Here is a 23,159-nt window from a genome sequence, read left to right as displayed (position 1 = left end):
CCCTCTTCCTGGAGATCTACTGTCCTGTAGGTTTACAGTCCAACCCTCTTCCTGGAGATCTACTGTCCAGTAGGTTTTCAGTCCAACCCTCTTCCTGGAGATCTACTGTCCTGTAGGTTTTTCAGGCCAACCCTCTTCCTGGAGATCTACTGTCCTGTAGGTTTTTCAGGCCAACCCTCTTCCTGGAGATCTACTGTCCTGTAGGTTTACAGTCCAACCCTCTTCCTGGAGATCTACTGTCCTGGAGATCTACTGTCCTGTAGGTTTTCAGCCCAACCCTCTTCCTGGAGATCTACTGTCCTGTAGGTTTTCAGTCCAACCCTCTTCCTGGAGATCTACTGTCCTGTAGGTTTTCAGTCCAACCCCCTTCCTGGAGATCTACTGTCCTGGAGATCTACTGTCCTGTAGGTTTACAGTCCAACCCTCTTCCTGGAGATCTACTGTCCTGTAGGTTTTCAGCCCAACCCTCTTCCTGGAGATCTACTGTCCTGTAGGTTTTCAGTCCAACCCTCTTCACTGGAGATCTACTGTCCTGTAGGTTTTCAGTCCAACCCTCTTCCTGGAGATCTACTGTCCTGTAGGTTTACAGTCCAACCCTCTTCCTGGAGATCTACTGTCCTGTAGGTTTTTCAGGCCAACCCTCTTCCTGGAGATCTACTGTCCTGTAGGTTTACAGTCCAACCCTCTTCCTGGAGATCTACTGTCCTGGAGATCTACTGTCCTGTAGGTTTTCAGTCCAACCCTCTTCCTGGAGATCTACTGTCCTGTAGGTTTTCAGTCCAACCCTCTTCCTGGAGATCTACTGTCCTGTAGGTTTTCAGGCCAACCCTCTTCCTGGAGATCTACTGTCCTGTAGGTTTACAGTCCAACCCTCTTCCTGGAGATCTACTGTCCTGTAGGTTTACAGTCCAACCCTCTTCCTGGAGATCTACTGTCCTGTAGGTTTTTCAGGTCAACCCTCTTCCTGGAGATCTACTGTCCTGTAGGTTTTCAGCCCAACCCTCTTCCTGGAGATCTATTGTCCTGTAAGTTTCCAGTCAAACCCTCTTCACTGGAGATCTACTGTCCTGTAGGTTTACAGTCCAACCCTCTTCCTGGAGATCTGTCCTGGAGATCTACTGTCCTGCAGGTTTTCAGTCCAACCCTCTTCCTGGAGATCTACTGTCCTGGAGATCTACTGTCCTGTAGGTTTACAGTCCAACCCTCTTCCTGGAGATCTACTGTCCTGTAGGTTTTCAGCCCAACCCTCTTCCTGGAGATCTACTGTCCTGTAGGTTTTCAGTCCAACCCTCTTCACTGGAGATCTACTGTCCTGTAGGTTTTCAGTCCAACCCTCTTCCTGGAGATCTACTGTCCTGTAGGTTTACAGTCCAACCCTCTTCCTGGAGATCTACTGTCCTGTAGGTTTTCAGTCCAACCCTCTTCCTGGAGATCTACTGTCCTGTAGGTTTACAGTCCAACCCTCTTCCTGGAGATCTACTGTCCTGGAGATCTACTGTCTTGTAGGTTTTCAGTCCAACCCTCTTCCTGGAGATCTACTGTCCTGTAGGTTTTTCAGGCCTACCCTCTTCCTGGAGATCTACTGTCCTGTAGGTTTACAGTCCAACCCTCTTCCTGGAGATCTACTGTCCTGTAGGTTTACAGTCCAACCCTCTTCCTGGAGATCTACTGTCCTGTAGGTTTTTCAGGCCAACCCTCTTCCTGGAGATCTACTGTCCTGTAGGTTTTTCAGGCCAACCCTCTTCCTGGAGATCTACTGTCCTGTAGGTTTACAGTCCAACCCTCTTCCTGGAGATCTACTGTCCTGTAGGTTTTTCAGGTCAACCCTCTTCCTGGAGATCTACTGTCCTGTAGGTTTTCAGCCCAACCCTCTTCCTGGAGATCTATTGTCCTGTAAGTTTTCAGTCAAACCCTCTTCACTGGAGATCTACTGTCCTGTAGGTTTACAGTCCAACCCTCTTCCTGGAGATGTGTCCTGGAGATCTACTGTCCTGCAGGTTTTCAGTCCAACCCTCTTCCTGGAGATCTACTGTCCTGGAGATCTACTGTCCTGTAGGTTTACAGTCCAACCCTCTTCCTGGAGATCTACTGTCCTGTAGGTTTTCAGCCCAACCCTCTTCCTGGAGATCTACTGTCCTGTAGGTTTTCAGTCCAACCCTCTTCACTGGAGATCTACTGTCCTGTAGGTTTTCAGTCCAACCCTCTTCCTGGAGATCTACTGTCCTGTAGGTTTACAGTCCAACCCTCTTCCTGGAGATCTACTGTCCTGTAGGTTTTTCAGGCCAACCCTCTTCCTGGAGATCTACTGTCCTGTAGGTTTACAGTCCAACCCTCTTCCTGGAGATCTACTGTCCTGGAGATCTACTGTCTTGTAGGTTTTCAGTCCAACCCTCTTCCTGGAGATCTACTGTCCTGTAGGTTTTTCAGGCCAACCCTCTTCCTGGAGATCTACTGTCCTGTAGGTTTACAGTCCAACCCTCTTCCTGGAGATCTACTGTCCTGTAGGTTTACAGTCCAACCCTCTTCCTGGAGATCTACTGTCCTGTAGGTTTTTCAGGTCAACCCTCTTCCTGGAGATCTACTGTCCTGTAGGTTTTCAGCCCAACCCTCTTCCTGGAGATCTACTGTCCTGTAGGTTTTCAGTCCAACCCTCTTCACTGGAGATCTACTGTCCTGTAGGTTTACAGTCCAACCCTCTTCCTGGAGATCTGTCCTGGAGATCTACTGTCCTGCAGGTTTTCAGTCCAACCCTCTTCCTGGAGATCTACTGTCCTGGAGATCTACTGTCCTGTAGGTTTACAGTCCTACCCTCTTCCTGGAGATCTACTGTCCTGTAGGTTTTCAGTCCAACCCTCTTCCTGGAGATCTACTGTCCTGTAGGTTTACAGTCCAACCCTCTTCCTGGAGATCTACTGTCCAGTAGGTTTTCAGTCCAACCCTCTTCCTGGAGATCTACTGTCCTGTAGGTTTTTCAGTCCAACCCTCTTCCTGGAGATCTACTGTCCTGGAGATCTACTGTCCTGTAGGTTTTCAGCCCAACCCTCTTCCTGGAGATCTACTGTCCTGTAGGTTTTCAGTCCAACCCTCTTCCTGGAGATCTACTGTCCTGTAGGTTTTCAGTCCAACCCCCTTCCTGGAGATCTACTGTCCTGGAGATCTACTGTCCTGTAGGTTTACAGTCCAACCCTCTTCCTGGAGATCTACTGTCCTGTAGGTTTTCAGCCCAACCCTCTTCCTGGAGATCTACTGTCCTGTAGGTTTTCAGTCCAACCCTCTTCACTGGAGATCTACTGTCCTGTAGGTTTTCAGTCCAACCCTCTTCCTGAAGATCTACTGTCCTGTAGGTTTACAGTCCAACCCTCTTCCTGGAGATCTACTGTCCTGTAGGTTTTCAGGCCAACCCTCTTCCTGGAGATCTACTGTCCTGTAGGTTTACAGTCCAACCCTCTTCCTGGAGATCTACTGTCCTGGAGATCTACTGTCCTGTAGGTTTTCAGTCCAACCCTCTTCCTGGAGATCTACTGTCCTGTAGGTTTTCAGTCCAACCCTCTTCCTGGAGATCTACTGTCCTGTAGGTTTTTCAGGCCAACCCTCTTCCTGGAGATCTACTGTCCTGTAGGTTTACAGTCCAACCCTCTTCCTGGAGATCTACTGTCCTGTAGGTTTACAGTCCAACCCTCTTCCTGGAGATCTACTGTCCTGTAGGTTTTTCAGGTCAACCCTCTTCCTGGAGATCTACTGTCCTGTAGGTTTTCAGCCCAACCCTCTTCCTGGAGATCTACTGTCCTGTAGGTTTTCAGTCCAACCCTCTTCACTGGAGATCTACTGTCCTGTAGGTTTACAGTCCAACCCTCTTCCTGGAGATCTGTCCTGGAGATCTACTGTCCTGCAGGTTTTCAGTCCAACCCTCTTCCTGGAGATCTACTGTCCTGGAGATCTACTGTCCTGTAGGTTTACAGTCCAACCCTCTTCCTGGAGATCTACTGTCCTGTAGGTTTTCAGCCCAACCCTCTTCCTGGAGATCTACTGTCCTGTAGGTTTTCAGTCCAACCCTCTTCACTGGAGATCTACTGTCCTGTAGGTTTTCAGTCCAACCCTCTTCCTGGAGATCTACTGTCCTGTAGGTTTACAGTCCAACCCTCTTCCTGGAGATCTACTGTCCTGTAGGTTTTTCAGGCCAACCCTCTTCCTGGAGATCTACTGTCCTGTAGGTTTACAGTCCAACCCTCTTCCTGGAGATCTACTGTCCTGGAGATCTACTGTCTTGTAGGTTTTCAGTCCAACCCTCTTCCTGGAGATCTACTGTCCTGTAGGTTTTCAGTCCAACCCTCTTCCTGGAGATCTACTGTCCTGTAGGTTTTCAGTCCAACCCTCTTCCTGGAGATCTACTGTCCTGTAGGTTTTCAGTCCAACCCTCTTCCTGGAGATCTACTGTCCTGTAGGTTTTCAGTCCAACCCTCTTCCTGGAGATCTACTGTCCTGGAGATCTACTGTCCTGTAGGTTTACAGTCCAACCCTCTTCCTGGAGATCTACTGTCCTGTAGGTTTTCAGTCCAACCCTCTTCCTGGAGATCTACTGTCCTGTAGGTTCTCAGTCCAACCCTCTTCCTGGAGATCTACTGTCCTGTAGGTTTTCAGTCCAAACCTCTTCCTGGAGATCTACTGTCCTGTAGGTTTTCAGTCCAACCCTCTTCCTGGAGATCTACTGTCCTGTAGGTTTTCAGTCCAACCCTCTTCACTGGAGATCTACTGTCCTATAGGTTTTCAGTCCAACCTTTTTTGGAAAACTGAAGCAAGGCACACGATTCTTCTTTAAGAAAATGACAATTTCTGGTAAAAAATAAAAGAATTGTTTCGACAAAAAATTTGGATGAAATGTACTATGTTAAAAACAGCAAGATTTCTCTCGGGAATGAACTATGAAACGATGAATGTATGAATGGGATAGCATCGTATTAACCCCTTTCTCTCTGACTCTCTCAGGTGAAGAGGATAATGACGATGAAGGGAGAGGAAGACTGTGTGTGAGGTGGCTTCGTCGTAAAGATATCTCCTTCTTCATCATGTCTTCCATGGCTGAACTACAAGAGGCCTTGGAGCACACAGGTAACTCTCTCTCTCACACACACACACACACACACACACCGAGAGAGAGTTAGCTAGCGCAAACTGGTGGAGGAATCTGGAGGTAGTGAACCAGCAGTCGGAAGGGTACTGTCTTCTGTTTCCCAGGTGTTATCTACCTGCTCCATGGTAACTGTCTTCTATATCCCAGGTGTTATCTACCTGCTCCATGGTCTTCTATATTCCAGGTGTTATCTACCTGCTCCATGGTAACTGTCTTCTGTTTCCCAGGTGTTATCTACCTGCTCCATGGTCTTCTATATCCCAGGTGTTATCTACCTGCCCCATGGTCTTCTATATCCCAGGTGTTATCTACCTGCTCCATGGTCTTCTATATCCCAGGTGTTATCTACCTGCTCCATGGTCTTCTATATCCCAGGTGTTATCTACCTGCTCCATGGTACTGTCTTCTGTTTCCCAGGTGTTATCTACCTGCTCCATGGTCTTCTATATCCCAGGTGTTATCTACCTGCTCCATGGTAACTGTCTTCTATATCCCAGGTGTTATCTACCTGCTCCATGGTCTTCTATATCCCAGGTGTTATCTACCTGCTCCATGGTCTTCTATATCCCAGGTGTTATCTACCTGCTCCATGGTCTTCTATATCCCAGGTGTTATCTACCTGCTCCATGGTCTTCTATATCCCAGGTGTTATCTACCTGCTCCATGGTCTTCTATATCCCAGGTGTTATCTACCTGCTCCATGGTCTTCTATATCCCAGGTGTTATCTACCTGCTCCATGGTCTTCTATATCCCAGGTGTTATCTACCTGCTCCATGGTCTTCTATATCCCAGGTGTTATCTACCTGCTCCATGGTCTTCTATATCCCAGGTGTTATCTACCTGCTCCATGGTCTTCTATATCCCAGGTGTTATCTACCTGCTCCATGGTCTTCTATATCCCAGGTGTTATCTACCTGCTCCATGGTCTTCTATATCCCAGGTGTTATCTACCTGCTCCATGGTCTTCTATATCCCAGGTGTTATCTACCTGCTCCATGGTCTTCTATATCCCAGGTGTTATCTACCTGCTCCATGGTCTTCTATATCCCAGGTGTTATCTACCTGCTCCATGGTCTTCTATATCCCAGGTGTTATCTACCTGCTCCATGGTCTTCTATATCCCAGGTGTTATCTACCTGCTCCATGGTCTTCTATATCCCAGGTGTTATCTACCTGCTCCATGGTCTTCTATATCCCAGGTGTTATCTACCTGCTCCATGGTCTTCTATATCCCAGGTGTTATCTACCTGCTCCATGGTCTTCTATATCCCAGGTGTTATCTACCTGCTCCATGGTCTTCTATATCCCAGGTGTTATCTACCTGCTCCATGGTCTTCTATATCCCAGGTGTTATCTACCTGCTCCATGGTCTTCTATATCCCAGGTGTTATCTACCTGCTCCATGGTCTTCTATATCCCAGGTGTTATCTACCTGCTCCATGGTCTTCTATATCCCAGGTGTTATCTACCTGCTCCATGGTAACTGTCTTCTATATCCCAGGTGTTATCTACCTGCTCCATGGTAACTGTCTTCTATATCCCAGGTGTTATCTACCTGCTCCATGGTAACTGTCTTCTATATCCCAGGTGTTATCTACCTGTTCCATGGTAACTGTCTTCTATATCCCAGGTGTTATCTACCTGTTCCATGGTAACTGTCTTCTATATCCCAGGTGTTATCTACCTGTTCCATGGTCTTCTATATTCCAGGTGTTATCTACCTGCTCCATGGTCTTCTATATCCCAGGTGTTATGTACCTGCTCCATCGTCTTCTATATCCCAGGTGTTATCTACCTGCTCCATGGTGTTCTATATCCCAGGTGTTATCTACCTGTTCCATGGTCTTCTATATCCCAGGTGTTATCTACCTGCTCCATGGTCTTCTATATCCCAGGTGTTATCTACCTGCTCCATGGTCTTCTATATCCCAGGTGTTATCTACCTGCTCCATGGTCTTCTATATCCCAGGTGTTATCTACCTGCTCCATGGTCTTCTATATCCCAGGTGTTATCTACCTGCTCCATGGTCTTCTATATCCCAGGTGTTATCTACCTGCTCCATGGTCTTCTATATCCCAGGTGTTATCTACCTGCTCCATGGTAACTGTCTTCTATATCCCAGGTGTTATCTACCTGCTCCATGGTCTTCTATATCCCAGGTGTTATCTACCTGCTCCATGGTAACTGTCTTCTATATCCCAGGTGTTATCTACCTGCTCCATGGTCTTCTATATCCCAGGTGTTATCTACCTGCTCCATGGTCTTCTATATCCCAGGTGTTATCTACCTGCTCCATGGTCTTCTATATCCCAGGTGTTATCTACCTGCTCCATGGTAACTGTCTTCTATATCCCAGGTGTTATCTACCTGCTCCATGGTAACTGTCTTCTATATCCCAGGTGTTATCTACCTGTTCCATGGTAACTGTCTTCTATATCCCAGGTGTTATCTACCTGCTCCATGGTCTTCTATATCCCAGGTGTTATCTACCTGCTCCATGGTCTTCTATATCCCAGGTGTTATCTACCTGCTCCATGGTCTTCTATATCCCAGGTGTTATCTACCTGCTCCATGGTAACTGTCTTCTATATCCCAGGTGTTATCTACCTGCTCCATGGTCTTCTATATCCCAGGTGTTATCTACCTGCTCCATGGTCTTCTATATCCCAGGTGTTATCTACCTGCTCCATGGTAACTGTCTTCTATATCCCAGGTGTTATCTACCTGCTCCATGGTAACTGTCTTCTATATCCCAGGTGTTATCTACCTGCTCCATGGTAACTGTCTTCTATATCCCAGGTGTTATCTACCTGTTCCATGGTAACTGTCTTCTATATCCCAGGTGTTATCTACCTGTTCCATGGTAACTGTCTTCTATATCCCAGGTGTTATCTACCTGTTCCATCGTCTTCTATATCCCAGGTGTTATGTACCTGCTCCATCGTCTTCTATATCCCAGGTGTTATCTACCTGCTCCATGGTGTTCTATATCCCAGGTGTTATCTACCTGTTCCATGGTCTTCTATATCCCAGGTGTTATCTACCTGCTCCATGGTCTTCTATATCCCAGGTGTTATCTACCTGCTCCATGGTCTTCTATATCCCAGGTGTTATCTACCTGCTCCATGGTCTTCTATATCCCAGGTGTTATCTACCTGCTCCATGGTCTTCTATATCCCAGGTGTTATCTACCTGCTCCATGGTCTTCTATATCCCAGGTGTTATCTACCTGCTCCATGGTAACTGTCTTCTATATCCCAGGTGTTATCTACCTGCTCCATGGTAACTGTCTTCTATATCCCAGGTGTTATCTACCTGTTCCATGGTAACTGTCTTCTATATCCCAGGTGTTATCTACCTGCTCCATGGTCTTCTATATCCCAGGTGTTATCTACCTGCTCCATGGTAACTGTCTTCTATATCCCAGGTGTTATCTACCTGCTCCATGGTCTTCTATATCCCAGGTGTTATCTACCTGCTCCATGGTCTTCTATATCCCAGGTGTTATCTACCTGCTCCATGGTAACTGTCTTCTATATCCCAGGTGTTATCTACCTGCTCCATGGTAACTGTCTTCTATATCCCAGGTGTTATCTACCTGCTCCATGGTCTTCTATATCCCAGGTGTTATCTACCTGCTCCATGGTCTTCTATATCCCAGGTGTTATCTACCTGCTCCATGGTCTTCTATATCCCAGGTGTTATCTACCTGCTCCATGGTAACTGTCTTCTATATCCCAGGTGTTATCTACCTGCTCCATGGTAACTGTCTTCTATATCCCAGGTGTTATCTACCTGCTCCATGGTCTTCTATATCCCAGGTGTTATCTACCTGCTCCATGGTCTTCTATATCCCAGGTGTTATCTACCTGCTCCATGGTCTTCTATATCCCAGGTGTTATCTACCTGCTCCATGGTCTTCTATATCCCAGGTGTTATCTACCTGCTCCATGGTAACTGTCTTCTATATCCCAGGTGTTATCTACCTGCTCCATGGTCTTCTATATCCCAGGTGTTATCTACCTGCTCCATGGTAACTGTCTTCTATATCCCAGGTGTTATCTACCTGCTCCATGGTAACTGTCTTCTATATCCCAGGTGTTATCTACCTGCTCCATGGTCTTCTATATCCCAGGTGTTATCTACCTGCTCCATGGTCTTCTATATCCCAGGTGTTATCTACCTGCTCCATGGTAACTGTCTTCTATATCCCAGGTGTTATCTCCCTGCTCCATGGTCTTCTATATCCCAGGTGTTATCTACCTGCTCCATGGTAACTGTCTTCTGTTTCCCAGGTGTTATCTACCTGCTCCATGGTAACTGTCTTCTATATCCCAGGTGTTATCTACCTGCTCCATGGTCTTCTATATCCCAGGTGTTATCTACCTGCTCCATGGTGTTCTATATCCCAGGTGTTATCTACCTGCTCCATGGTCTTCTATATCCCAGGTGTTATCTACCTGCTCCATGGTAACTGTCTTCTGTTTCCCAGGTGTTATCTACCTGCTTCATGGTAACTGTCTTCTATATCCCAGGTGTTATCTACCTGCTCCATGGTAACTGTCTTCTGTTTCCCAGGTGTTATCTACCTGCTTCATGGTAACTGTCTTCTATATCCCAGGTGTTATCTACCTGCTCCATGGTAACTGTCTTCTGTTTCCCAGGTGTTATCTACCTGCTCTATGGTCTTCTATATCCCAGGTGTTATCTACCTGCTCCATGGTCTTCTATATCCCAGGTGTTATCTACCTGCTCCATGGTAACTGTCTTCTATATCCCAGGTGTTATCTACCTGCTCCATGGTAACTGTCTTCTGTTTCCCAGGTGTTATCTACCTGCTCTATGGTCTTCTATATCCCAGGTGTTATCTACCTGCTCCATGGTCTTCTATATCCCAGGTGTTATCTACCTGCTCCATGGTCTTCTATATTCCAGGTGTTATCTACCTGCTCCATGGTCTTCTATATTCCAGGTGTTATCTACCTGCTCCATGGTCTTCTATATCCCAGGTGTTATCTACCGGCTCCATGGTCTTCTATATCCCAGGTGTTATCTACCTGCTCCATGGTCTTCTATATCCCAGGTGTTATCTACCTGCTCCATGGTAACTGTCTTCTATATCCCAGGTGTTATCTACCTGCTCCATGGTCTTCTATATTCCAGGTGTTATCTACCTGCTCCATGGTAACTGTCTTCTATATCCCAGGTGTTATCTACCTGCCCCATGGTCTTCTATATTCCAGGTGTTATCTACCTGCTCCATGGTAACTGTCTTCTATATCCCAGGTGTTATCTACCTGCCCCATGGTGTTCTATATCCCAGGTGTTATCTACCTGCTCCATGGTCTTCTATATTCCAGGTGTTATCTACCTGCTCCATGGTAACTGTCTTCTATATCCCAGGTGTTATCTACCTGCTCCATGGTAACTGTCTTCTATATCCCAGGTGTTATCTACCTGCTCCATGGTAACTGTCTTCTATATCCCAGGTGTTATCTACTGTCTTCTATATTCCAGGTGTTATCTACCTGCTCCATGGTAACTGTCTTCTATATCCCAGGTGTTATCTACCTGCTCCATGGTCTTCTATATCCCAGGTGTTATCTACCTGCTCCATGGTCTTCTATATCCCAGGTGTTATCTACCTGCTCCATGGTCTTCTATATCCCAGGTGTTATCTACCTGCTCCATGGTCTTCTATATCCCAGGTGTTATCTACCTGCTCCATGGTCTTCTATATCCCAGGTGTTATCTACCTGCTCCATGGTCTTCTATATCCCAGGTGTTATCTACCTGCTCCATGGTCTTCTATATCCCAGGTGTTATCTACCTGCTCCATGGTCTTCTATATCCCAGGTGTTATCTACCTGCTCCATGGTCTTCTATATCCCAGGTGTTATCTACCTGCTCCATGGTCTTCTATATCCCAGGTGTTATCTACCTGCTCCATGGTCTTCTATATCCCAGGTGTTATCTACCTGCTCCATGGTCTTCTATATCCCAGGTGTTATCTACCTGCTCCATGGTCTTCTATATCCCAGGTGTTATCTACCTGCTCCATGGTCTTCTATATCCCAGGTGTTATCTACCTGCTCCATGGTCTTCTATATCCCAGGTGTTATCTACCTGCTCCATGGTCTTCTATATCCCAGGTGTTATCTACCTGCTCCATGGTCTTCTATATCCCAGGTGTTATCTACCTGCTCCATGGTCTTCTATATCCCAGGTGTTATCTACCTGCTCCATGGTAACTGTCTTCTATATCCCAGGTGTTATCTACCTGCTCCATGGTCTTCTATATCCCAGGTGTTATCTACCTGCTCCATGGTCTTCTATATCCCAGGTGTTATCTACCTGCTCCATGGTAACTGTCTTCTATATCCCAGGTGTTATCTACCTGTTCCATGGTCTTCTATATTCCAGGTGTTATCTACCTGCTCCATGGTCTTCTATATCCCAGGTGTTATGTACCTGCTCCATCGTCTTCTATATCCCAGGTGTTATCTACCTGCTCCATGGTGTTCTATATCCCAGGTGTTATCTACCTGTTCCATGGTCTTCTATATCCCAGGTGTTATCTACCTGCTCCATGGTCTTCTATATCCCAGGTGTTATCTACCTGCTCCATGGTCTTCTATATCCCAGGTGTTATCTACCTGCTCCATGGTCTTCTATATCCCAGGTGTTATCTACCTGCTCCATGGTCTTCTATATCCCAGGTGTTATCTACCTGCTCCATGGTCTTCTATATCCCAGGTGTTATCTACCTGCTCCATGGTCTTCTATATCCCAGGTGTTATCTACCTGCTCCATGGTAACTGTCTTCTATATCCCAGGTGTTATCTACCTGCTCCATGGTCTTCTATATCCCAGGTGTTATCTACCTGCTCCATGGTAACTGTCTTCTATATCCCAGGTGTTATCTACCTGCTCCATGGTCTTCTATATCCCAGGTGTTATCTACCTGCTCCATGGTCTTCTATATCCCAGGTGTTATCTACCTGCTCCATGGTCTTCTATATCCCAGGTGTTATCTACCTGCTCCATGGTAACTGTCTTCTATATCCCAGGTGTTATCTACCTGCTCCATGGTAACTGTCTTCTATATCCCAGGTGTTATCTACCTGTTCCATGGTAACTGTCTTCTATATCCCAGGTGTTATCTACCTGCTCCATGGTCTTCTATATCCCAGGTGTTATCTACCTGCTCCATGGTCTTCTATATCCCAGGTGTTATCTACCTGCTCCATGGTAACTGTCTGGTCTCTATATCCCAGGTGTTATCTACCTGCTCCATGGTCTTCTATATCCCAGGTGTTATCTACCTGCTCCATGGTCTTCTATATCCCAGGTGTTATCTACCTGCTCCATGGTAACTGTCTTCTATATCCCAGGTGTTATCTACCTGCTCCATGGTAACTGTCTTCTATATCCCAGGTGTTATCTACCTGCTCCATGGTAACTGTCTTCTATATCCCAGGTGTTATCTACCTGTTCCATGGTAACTGTCTTCTATATCCCAGGTGTTATCTACCTGTTCCATGGTAACTGTCTTCTATATCCCAGGTGTTATCTACCTGTTCCATGGTCTTCTATATTCCAGGTGTTATCTACCTGCTCCATGGTCTTCTATATCCCAGGTGTTATGTACCTGCTCCATCGTCTTCTATATCCCAGGTGTTATCTACCTGCTCCATGGTGTTCTATATCCCAGGTGTTATCTACCTGTTCCATGGTCTTCTATATCCCAGGTGTTATCTACCTGCTCCATGGTCTTCTATATCCCAGGTGTTATCTACCTGCTCCATGGTAACTGTCTTCTATATCCCAGGTGTTATCTACCTGCTCCATGGTCTTCTATATCCCAGGTGTTATCTACCTGCTCCATGGTCTTCTATATCCCAGGTGTTATCTACCTGCTCCATGGTCTTCTATATCCCAGGTGTTATCTACCTGCTCCATGGTAATATCTGTCTTCTCCATATCCCAGGTGTTATCTACCTGCTCCATGGTAACTGTCTTCTATATCCCAGGTGTTATCTACCTGTTCCATGGTAACTGTCTTCTATATCCCAGGTGTTATCTACCTGCTCCATGGTCTTCTATATCCCAGGTGTTATCTACCTGCTCCATGGTCTTCTATATCCCAGGTGTTATCTACCTGCTCCATGGTAACTGTCTTCTATATCCCAGGTGTTATCTACCTGCTCCATGGTAACTGTCCATTCTATATCCCAGGTGTTATCTACCTGCTCCATGGTCTTCTATATCCCAGGTGTTATCTACCTGCTCCATGGTCTTCTATATCCCAGGTGTTATCTACCTGCTCCATGGTAACTGTCTTCTATATCCCAGGTGTTATCTACCTGCTCCATGGTCTTCTATATCCCAGGTGTTATCTACCTGCTCCATGGTCTTCTATATCCCAGGTGTTATCTACCTGCTCCATGGTCTTCTATATCCCAGGTGTTATCTACCTGCTCCATGGTAACTGTCCATTCTATATCCCAGGTGTTATCTACCTGCTCCATGGTAACTGTCTTCTATATCCCAGGTGTTATCTACCTGCTCCATGGTCTTCTATATCCCAGGTGTTATCTACCTGCTCCATGGTCTTCTATATCCCAGGTGTTATCTACCTGCTCCATGGTCTTCTATATCCCAGGTGTTATCTACCTGCTCCATGGTATATCCCAGGTGTTATCTACCTGCTCCATGGTCTTCTATATCCCAGGTATATCCCAGGTGTTATCTACCTGCTCCATGGTCTTCTATATCCCAGGTGTTATCTACCTGCTCCATGGTAATCCCAGGTGTTATCTTCTATATCCCAGGTGTTATCTACCTGCTCCATGGTAACTGTCTTCTCCATATCCCAGGTGTTATCTACCTGCTCCATGGTCTTCTATATCCCAGGTGTTATCTACCTGCTCCATGGTCTTCTATATCCCAGGTGTTATCTACCTGCTCCATGGTAACTGTCTTCTATATCCCAGGTGTTATCTCCTGCTCCATGGTCTTCTATATCCCAGGTGTTATCTACCTGCTCCATGGTAACTGTCCTGCTCCATTTCCCAGGTGTTATCTACCTGCTCCATGGTATATCCCAGGTGTTATCTACCTGCTCCATGGTCTTCTATCCCAGGTGTTATCTACCTGCTCCATGGTCTTCTATATCCCAGGTGTTATCTACCTGCTCCATGGTAACTGTCTTCTATATCCCAGGTGTTATCTACCTGCTCCATGGTCTTCTATATCCCAGGTGTTATCTACCTGCTCCATGGTGTTCTATATCCCAGGTGTTATCTACCTGCTCCATGGTCTTCTATATCCCAGGTGTTATCTACCTGCTCCATGGTCTTCTATATCCCAGGTGTTATCTACCTGCTCCATGGTCTTCTATATCCCAGGTGTTATCTACCTGCTCCATGGTCTTCTATATCCCAGGTGTTATCTACCTGCTCCATGGTCTTCTATATCCCAGGTGTTATCTACCTGCTCCATGGTCTTCTATATCCCAGGTGTTATCTACCTGCTCCATGGTCTTCTATATCCCAGGTGTTATCTACCTGCTCCATGGTCTTCTATATCCCAGGTGTTATCTACCTGCTCCATGGTCTTCTATATCCCAGGTGTTATCTACCTGCTCCATGGTAACTGTCTTCTATATCCCAGGTGTTATCTACCTGCTCCATGGTCTTCTATATCCCAGGTGTTATCTACCTGCTCCATGGTCTTCTATATCCCAGGTGTTATCTACCTGCTCCATGGTAACTGTCTTCTATATCCCAGGTGTTATCTACCTGTTCCATGGTCTTCTATATTCCAGGTGTTATCTACCTGCTCCATGGTCTTCTATATCCCAGGTGTTATGTACCTGCTCCATGGTAACGTCTTCTATATCCCAGGTGTTATCTACCTGCTCCATGGTGTTCTATATCCCAGGTGTTATCTACCTGTTCCATGGTCTTCTATATCCCAGGTGTTATCTACCTGCTCCATGGTCTTCTATATCCCAGGTGTTATCTACCTGCTCCATGGTCTTCTATATCCCAGGTGTTATCTACCTGCTCCATGGTCTTCTATATCCCAGGTGTTATCTACCTGCTCCATGGTCTTCTATATCCCAGGTGTTATCTACCTGCTCCATGGTCTTCTATATCCCAGGTGTTATCTACCTGCTCCATGGTCTTCTATATCCCAGGTGTTATCTACCTGCTCCATGGTAACTGTCTTCTATATCCCAGGTGTTATCTACCTGCTCCATGGTCTTCTATATCCCAGGTGTTATCTACCTGCTCCATGGTAACTGTCTTCTATATCCCAGGTGTTATCTACCTGCTCCATGGTCTTCTATATCCCAGGTGTTATCTACCTGCTCCATGGTCTTCTATATCCCAGGTGTTATCTACCTGCTCCATGGTCTTCTATATCCCAGGTGTTATCTACCTGCTCCATGGTAACTGTCTTCTATATCCCAGGTGTTATCTACCTGCTCCATGGTAACTGTCTTCTATATCCCAGGTGTTATCTACCTGTTCCATGGTAACTGTCTTCTATATCCCAGGTGTTATCTACCTGCTCCATGGTCTTCTATATCCCAGGTGTTATCTACCTGCTCCATGGTCTTCTATATCCCAGGTGTTATCTACCTGCTCCATGGTAACTGTCTTCTATATCCCAGGTGTTATCTACCTGCTCCATGGTCTTCTATATCCCAGGTGTTATCTACCTGCTCCATGGTCTTCTATATCCCAGGTGTTATCTACCTGCTCCTGCTCATGGTAACTGTCTTCTATATCCCAGGTGTTATCTACCTGCTCCATGGTAACTGTCTTCTATATCCCAGGTGTTATCTACCTGCTCCATGGTAACTGTCTTCTATATCCCAGGTGTTATCTACCTGTTCCATGGTAACTGTCTTCTATATCCCAGGTGTTATCTACCTGTTCCATGGTAACTGTCTTCTATATCCCAGGTGTTATCTACCTGTTCCATGGTCTTCTATATTCCAGGTGTTATCTACCTGCTCCATGGTCTTCTATATCCCAGGTGTTATGTACCTGCTCCATCGTCTTCTATATCCCAGGTGTTATCTACCTGCTCCATGGTGTTCTATATCCCAGGTGTTATCTACCTGTTCCATGGTCTTCTATATCCCAGGTGTTATCTACCTGCTCCATGGTCTTCTATATCCCAGGTGTTATCTACCTGCTCCATGGTAACTGTCTTCTATATCCCAGGTGTTATCTACCTGCTCCATGGTCTTCTATATCCCAGGTGTTATCTACCTGCTCCATGGTCTTCTATATCCCAGGTGTTATCTACCTGCTCCATGGTCTTCTATATCCCAGGTGTTATCTACCTGCTCCATGGTAACTGTCTTCTATATCCCAGGTGTTATCTACCTGCTCCATGGTAACTGTCTTCTATATCCCAGGTGTTATCTACCTGTTCCATGGTAACTGTCTTCTATATCCCAGGTGTTATCTACCTGCTCCATGGTCTTCTATATCCCAGGTGTTATCTACCTGCTCCATGGTCTTCTATATCCCAGGTGTTATCTACCTGCTCCATGGTAACTGTCTTCTATATCCCAGGTGTTATCTACCTGCTCCATGGTAACTGTCTTCTATATCCCAGGTGTTATCTACCTGCTCCATGGTCTTCTATATCCCAGGTGTTATCTACCTGCTCCATGGTCTTCTATATCCCAGGTGTTATCTACCTGCTCCATGGTAACTGTCTTCTATATCCCAGGTGTTATCTACCTGCTCCATGGTCTTCTATATCCCAGGTGTTATCTACCTGCTCCATGGTCTTCTATATCCCAGGTGTTATCTACCTGCTCCATGGTCTTCTATATCCCAGGTGTTATCTACCTGCTCCATGGTAACTGTCTTCTCCATATCCCCCAGGTGTTATCTACCTGCTCCATGGTAACTGTCTTCTATATCCCAGGTGTTATCTACCTGCTCCATGGTCTTCTATATCCCAGGTGTTATCTACCTGCTCCATGGTCTTCTATATCCCAGGTGTTATCTACCTGCTCCATGGTCTTCTATATCCCAGGTGTTATCTACCTGCTCCATGGTAACTGTCTTCTATATCCCAGGTGTTATCTACCTGCTCCATGGTCTTCTATATCCCAGGTGTTATCTACCTGCTCCATGGTAACTGTCTTCTATATCCCAGGTGTTATCTACCTGCTCCATGGTAACTGTCTTCTATATCCCAGGTGTTATCTACCTGCTCCATGGTCTTCTATATCCCAGGTGTTATCTACCTGCTCCATGGTCTTCTATATCCCAGGTGTTATCTACCTGCTCCATGGTAACTGTCTTCTATATCCCAGGTGTTATCTCCCTGCTCCATGGTCTTCTATATCCCAGGTGTTATCTACCTGCTCCATGGTAACTGTCTTCTGTTTCCCAGGTGTTATCTACCTGCTCCATGGTAACTGTCTTCTATATCCCAGGTGTTATCTACCTGCTCCATGGTCTTCTATATCCCAGGTGTTATCTACCTGCTCCATGGTAACTGTCTTCTATATCCCAGGTGTTATCTACCTGCTCCATGGTCTTCTATATCCCAGGTGTTATCTACCTGCTCCATGGTGTTCTATATCCCAGGTGTTATCTACCTGCTCCATGGTCTTCTATATCCCAGGTGTTATCTACCTGCTCCATGGTAACTGTCTTCTGTTTCCCAGGTGTTATCTACCTGCTTCATGGTAACTGTCTTCTATATCCCAGGTGTTATCTACCTGCTCCATGGTAACTGTCTTCTGTTTCCCAGGTGTTATCTACCTGCTCTATGGTCTTCTATATCCCAGGTGTTATCTACCTGCTCCATGGTCTTCTATATCCCAGGTGTTATCTACCTGCTCCATGGTAACTGTCTTCTATATCCCAGGTGTTATCTACCTGCTCCATGGTAACTGTCTTCTGTTTCCCAGGTGTTATCTACCTGCTCTATGGTCTTCTATATTCCAGGTGTTATCTACCTGCTCCATGGTAACTGTCTTCTATATCCCAGGTGTTATCTACCTTCTCCATGGTCTTCTATATCCCAGGTGTTATCTACCTGCTCCATGGTAACTGTCTTCTATATCCCAGGTGTTATCTACCTGCTCCATGGTCTTCTATATCCCAGGTGTTATCTACCTGCTCCATGGTGTTCTATATCCCAGGTGTTATCTACCTGCTCCATGGTCTTCTATATCCCAGGTGTTATCTACCTGCTCCATGGTAACTGTCTTCTGTTTCCCAGGTGTTATCTACCTGCTTCATGGTAACTGTCTTCTATATCCCAGGTGTTATCTACCTGCTCCATGGTAACTGTCTTCTGTTTCCCAGGTGTTATCTACCTGCTTCATGGTAACTGTCTTCTATATCCCAGGTGTTATCTACCTGCTCCATGGTAACTGTCTTCTGTTTCCCAGGTGTTATCTACCTGCTCTATGGTCTTCTATATCCCAGGTGTTATCTACCTGCTCCATGGTCTTCTATATCCCAGGTGTTCTCTACCTGCTCCATGGTAACTGTCTTCTATATCCCAGGTGTTATCTACCTGCTCCATGGTAACTGTCTTCTGTTTCCCAGGTGTTATCTACCTGCTCTATGGTCTTCTATATCCCAGGTGTTATCTACCTGCTCCATGGTCTTCTATATCCCAGGTGTTATCTACCTGCTCCATGGTCTTCTATATTCCAGGTGTTATCTACCTGCTCCATGGTCTTCTATATCCCAGGTGTTATCTACCGGCTCCATGGTCTTCTATATCCCAGGTGTTATCTACCTGCTCCATGGTCTTCTATATTCCAGGTGTTATCTACCTGCTCCATGGTAACTGTCTTCTATATCCCAGGTGTTATCTACCTGCCCCATGGTCTTCTATATTCCAGGTGTTATCTACCTGCTCCATGGTAACTGTCTTCTATATCCCAGGTGTTATCTACCTGCCCCATGGTGTTCTATATCCCAGGTGTTATCTACCTGCTCCATGGTCTTCTATATTCCAGGTGTTATCTACCTGCTCCATGGTAACTGTCTTCTATATCCCAGGTGTTATCTACCTGCTCCATGGTAACTGTCTTCTATATCCCAGGTGTTATCTACCTGCTCCATGGTAACTGTCTTCTATATCCCAGGTGTTATCTACTGTCTTCTATATTCCAGGTGTTATCTACCTGCTCCATGGTAACTGTCTTCTATATCCCAGGTGTTATCTACCTGCTCCATGGTCTTCTATATCCCAGGTGTTATCTACCTGCTCCATGGTCTTCTATATCCCAGGTGTTATCTACCTGCTCCATGGTCTTCTATATCCCAGGTGTTATCTACCTGCTCCATGGTCTTCTATATCCCAGGTGTTATCTACCTGCTCCATGGTCTTCTATATCCCAGGTGTTATCTACCTGCTCCATGGTCTTCTATATCCCAGGTGTTATCTACCTGCTCCATGGTCTTCTATATCCCAGGTGTTATCTACCTGCTCCATGGTGTTCTATATCCCAGGTGTTATCTACCTGCTCCATGGTGTTCTATATCCCAGGTGTTATCTACCTGCTCCATGGTCTTCTATATCCCAGGTGTTATCTACCTGCTCCATGGTCTTCTATATCCCAGGTGTTATCTACCTGCTCCATGGTCTTCTATATCCCAGGTGTTATCTACCTGCTCCATGGTCTTCTATATCCCAGGTGTTATCTACCTGCTCCATGGTCTTCTATATCCCAGGTGTTATCTACCTGCTCCATGGTAACTGTCTTCTATATCCCAGGTGTTATCTACCTGCTCCATGGTAACTGTCTTCTATATCCCAGGTGTTATCTACCTGCTCCATGGTCTTCTATATCCCAGGTGTTATCTACCTGCTCCATGGTAACTGTCTTCTATATCCCAGGTGTTATCTACTGTCTTCTATATCCCAGGTGTTATCTACCTGCTCTGTATAGCTGTATCTGTATCTCTATATCTGTGTCTGTATCTGTATCTGTAGTGTCTGTATCTGTGTCTGAATTTGTAGTGTCTATATCTCTGTGTCTGTATCTGTGTCTGTATCTGTACCTGTAGCTGTCCCTGTAGCTGTATCTGTACCTGTAGCTGTATCTGTACCTGTAGCTGTCCCTGTATCTGTCCCTGTAGCTGTCCCTGTAGCTGTCCCTGTAGCTGTATCTGTACCTGTAGCTGTACCTGTACCGGTAGCTGTAGCTGTATCTGTATCTGTACGTGTATCTGTACCTGTATCTGTACCTGTAGCTGTAGCTGTCCCTGTACCTGTATCTGTAGCTGTATCTGTACCTGTATCTGTACCTGTATCTGTCCCTGGCTCTCACCCCAACCTCTCTCCGTGTTTCCCCTGTCCACCGCTGCTAAATCCTGGCCACCACTCCATAGAATATATTTAGATGTAGAATGTTCAGGATGTTAAGTTTTCAGTGTGAACTTCAATGACTAAAATCCGATGTGACGAATTTAGAAGTAAATATGCATTTCCCTCAATGTCATGGGGTCATGTCAATGTCGTGGGGTCATGTCAATGTCGTGGGGTCATGTCAATGTCGTGGGGTCATGTCAATGTCGTGGGGTCATGTCAATGTCGTGGGGTCATGTCAATGTCGTGGGGTCATGTCAATGTCGTGGGGTCATGTCAATGTCGTGGGGTCATGTCAATGTCAGGGGGTCATGTCAATGTCGTGGGGTCATGTCAATGTCGTGGGGTCATGTCAATGTCGTGGGGCCGCCATTGATTTTGGTACAGTGTCTGAGTCAGTCAGATGGCACAATAACACAGCAGCCTTCGCAAAATGTGTAGAATTGCAGGACATTTGTCTGTGACGAGGTACTCTCAGGACAATTACCCATAACACACCTCCAGGCTGTTTAAGGGCTATTTGACCAAGACGAGGTACTCTCAGGACAATTACCCATAACACACCTCCAGGCTGTTTAAGGGCTATTTGACCAAGACGAGGTACTCTCAGGACAATTACCCATAACACACCTCCAGGCTGTTTAAGGGCTATTTGACCAAGACGAGGTACTCTCAGGACAATTACCCATAACACACCTCCAGGCTGTTTAAGGGCTATTTGACCTAGACGAGGTACTCTCAGGACAATTACCCATAACACACCTCCAGGCTGTGTAAGGGCTATTTGACCAAGACGAGGTACTCTCAGGACAATTACCCATAACACACCTCCAGGCTGTTTAAGGGCTATTTGACCAAGACGAGGTACTCTCAGGACAATTACCCATAACACACCTCCAGGCTGTTTAAGGGCTATTTGACCAAGACGAGGTACTCTCAGGACAATTACCCATAACACACCTCCAGGCTGTTTAAGGGCTATTTGACCAAGACGAGGTACTCTCAGGACAATTACCCATAACACACCTCCAGGCTGTTTAAGGGCTATTTGACCAAGACGAGGTACTCTCAGGACAATTACCCATAACACACCTCCAGGCTGTGTAAGGGCTATTTGACCAAGACGAGGTACTCTCAGGACAATTACCCATAACACACCTCCAGGCTGTGTAAGGGCTATTTGACCAAGACGAGGTACTCTCAGGACAATTACCCATAACACACCTCCAGGCTGTGTAAGGGCTATTTGACCTAGACGAGGTACTCTCAGGACAATTACCCATAACACACCTCCAGGCTGTTTAAGGGCTATTTGACCAAGACGAGGTACTCTCAGGACAATTACCCATAACACACCTCCAGGCTGTGTAAGGGCTATTTGACCAAGACGAGGTACTCTCAGGACAATTACCCATAACACACCTCCAGGCTGTGTAAGGGCTATTTAACCAAGACGAGGTACTCTCAGGACAATTACCCATAACACACCTCCAGGCTGTTTAAGGGCTATTTAACCAAGACGAGGTACTCTCAGGACAATTACCCATAACACACCTCCAGGCTGTTTAAGGGCTATTTGACCAAGACGAGGTACTCTCAGGACAATTACCCATAACACACCTCCAGGCTGTGTAAGGGCTATTTGACCAAGACGAGGTACTCTCAGGACAATTACCCATAACACACCTCCAGGCTGTTTAAGGGCTATTTGACCTAGACGAGGTACTCTCAGGACAATTACCCATAACACACCTCCAGGCTGTTTAAGGGCTATTTGACCAAGACGAGGTACTCTCAGGACAATTACCCATAACACACCTCCAGGCTGTTTAAGGGCTATTTGACCAAGACGAGGTACTCTCAGGACAATTACCCATAACACACCTCCAGGCTGTTTAAGGGCTATTTGACCAAGACGAGGTACTCTCAGGACAATTACCCATAACACACCTCCAGGCTGTTTAAGGGCTATTTGACCAAGACGAGGTACTCTCAGGACAATTACCCATAACACACCTCCAGGCTGTTTAAGGGCTATTTGACCTAGACGAGGTACTCTCAGGACAATTACCCATAACACACCTCCAGGCTGTGTAAGGGCTATTTGACCAAGACGAGGTACTCTCAGGACAATTACCCATAACACACCTCCAGGCTGTTTAAGGGCTATTTGACCAAGACGAGGTACTCTCAGGACAATTACCCATAACACACCTCCAGGCTGTTTAAGGGCTATTTGACCAAGACGAGGTACTCTCAGGACAATTACCCATAACACACCTCCAGGCTGTTTAAGGGCTATTTGACCAAGACGAGGTACTCTCAGGACAATTACCCATAACACACCTCCAGGCTGTTTAAGGGCTATTTGACCAAGACGAGGTACTCTCAGGACAATTACCCATAACACACCTCCAGGCTGTGTAAGGGCTATTTGACCAAGACGAGGTACTCTCAGGACAATTACCCATAACACACCTCCAGGCTGTGTAAGGGCTATTTGACCAAGACGAGGTACTCTCAGGACAATTACCCATAACACACCTCCAGGCTGTGTAAGGGCTATTTGACCTAGACGAGGTACTCTCAGGACAATTACCCATAACACACCTCCAGGCTGTTTAAGGGCTATTTGACCAAGACGAGGTACT

General features: G+C 46.2%; 1 protein-coding gene and 1 long non-coding RNA gene across 2 annotated transcripts in view; both read left to right on the top strand.

Annotated features, from left to right (window-relative positions):
- LOC135529949 (coiled-coil domain-containing protein 171-like) overlaps positions 1-23,159 on the top strand; it is a 112,915-nt gene that overhangs the window by 56,753 nt on the left and 33,003 nt on the right. Inside the window, exon 16 of the mRNA XM_064958352.1 lies at positions 4,984-5,106. Within this exon, the coding sequence (XP_064814424.1) occupies positions 4,984-5,106 (123 nt within the window). The remainder of the gene's footprint in view (positions 1-4,983; positions 5,107-23,159) is intronic.
- On the top strand, positions 2,513-4,965 carry LOC135529950 (uncharacterized). Its single transcript, XR_010453775.1, has 3 exons — positions 2,513-2,557; positions 3,396-4,081; positions 4,761-4,965. It is a non-coding gene; the product is annotated as an uncharacterized LOC135529950 (long non-coding RNA).

This window comes from Oncorhynchus masou, unplaced genomic scaffold (genome assembly GCF_036934945.1).
Source record: "Oncorhynchus masou masou isolate Uvic2021 unplaced genomic scaffold, UVic_Omas_1.1 unplaced_scaffold_1215, whole genome shotgun sequence".
NCBI lineage: Eukaryota > Metazoa > Chordata > Actinopteri > Salmoniformes > Salmonidae > Oncorhynchus > Oncorhynchus masou.
This window is presented reverse-complemented; position numbering and strand designations above follow the sequence as displayed.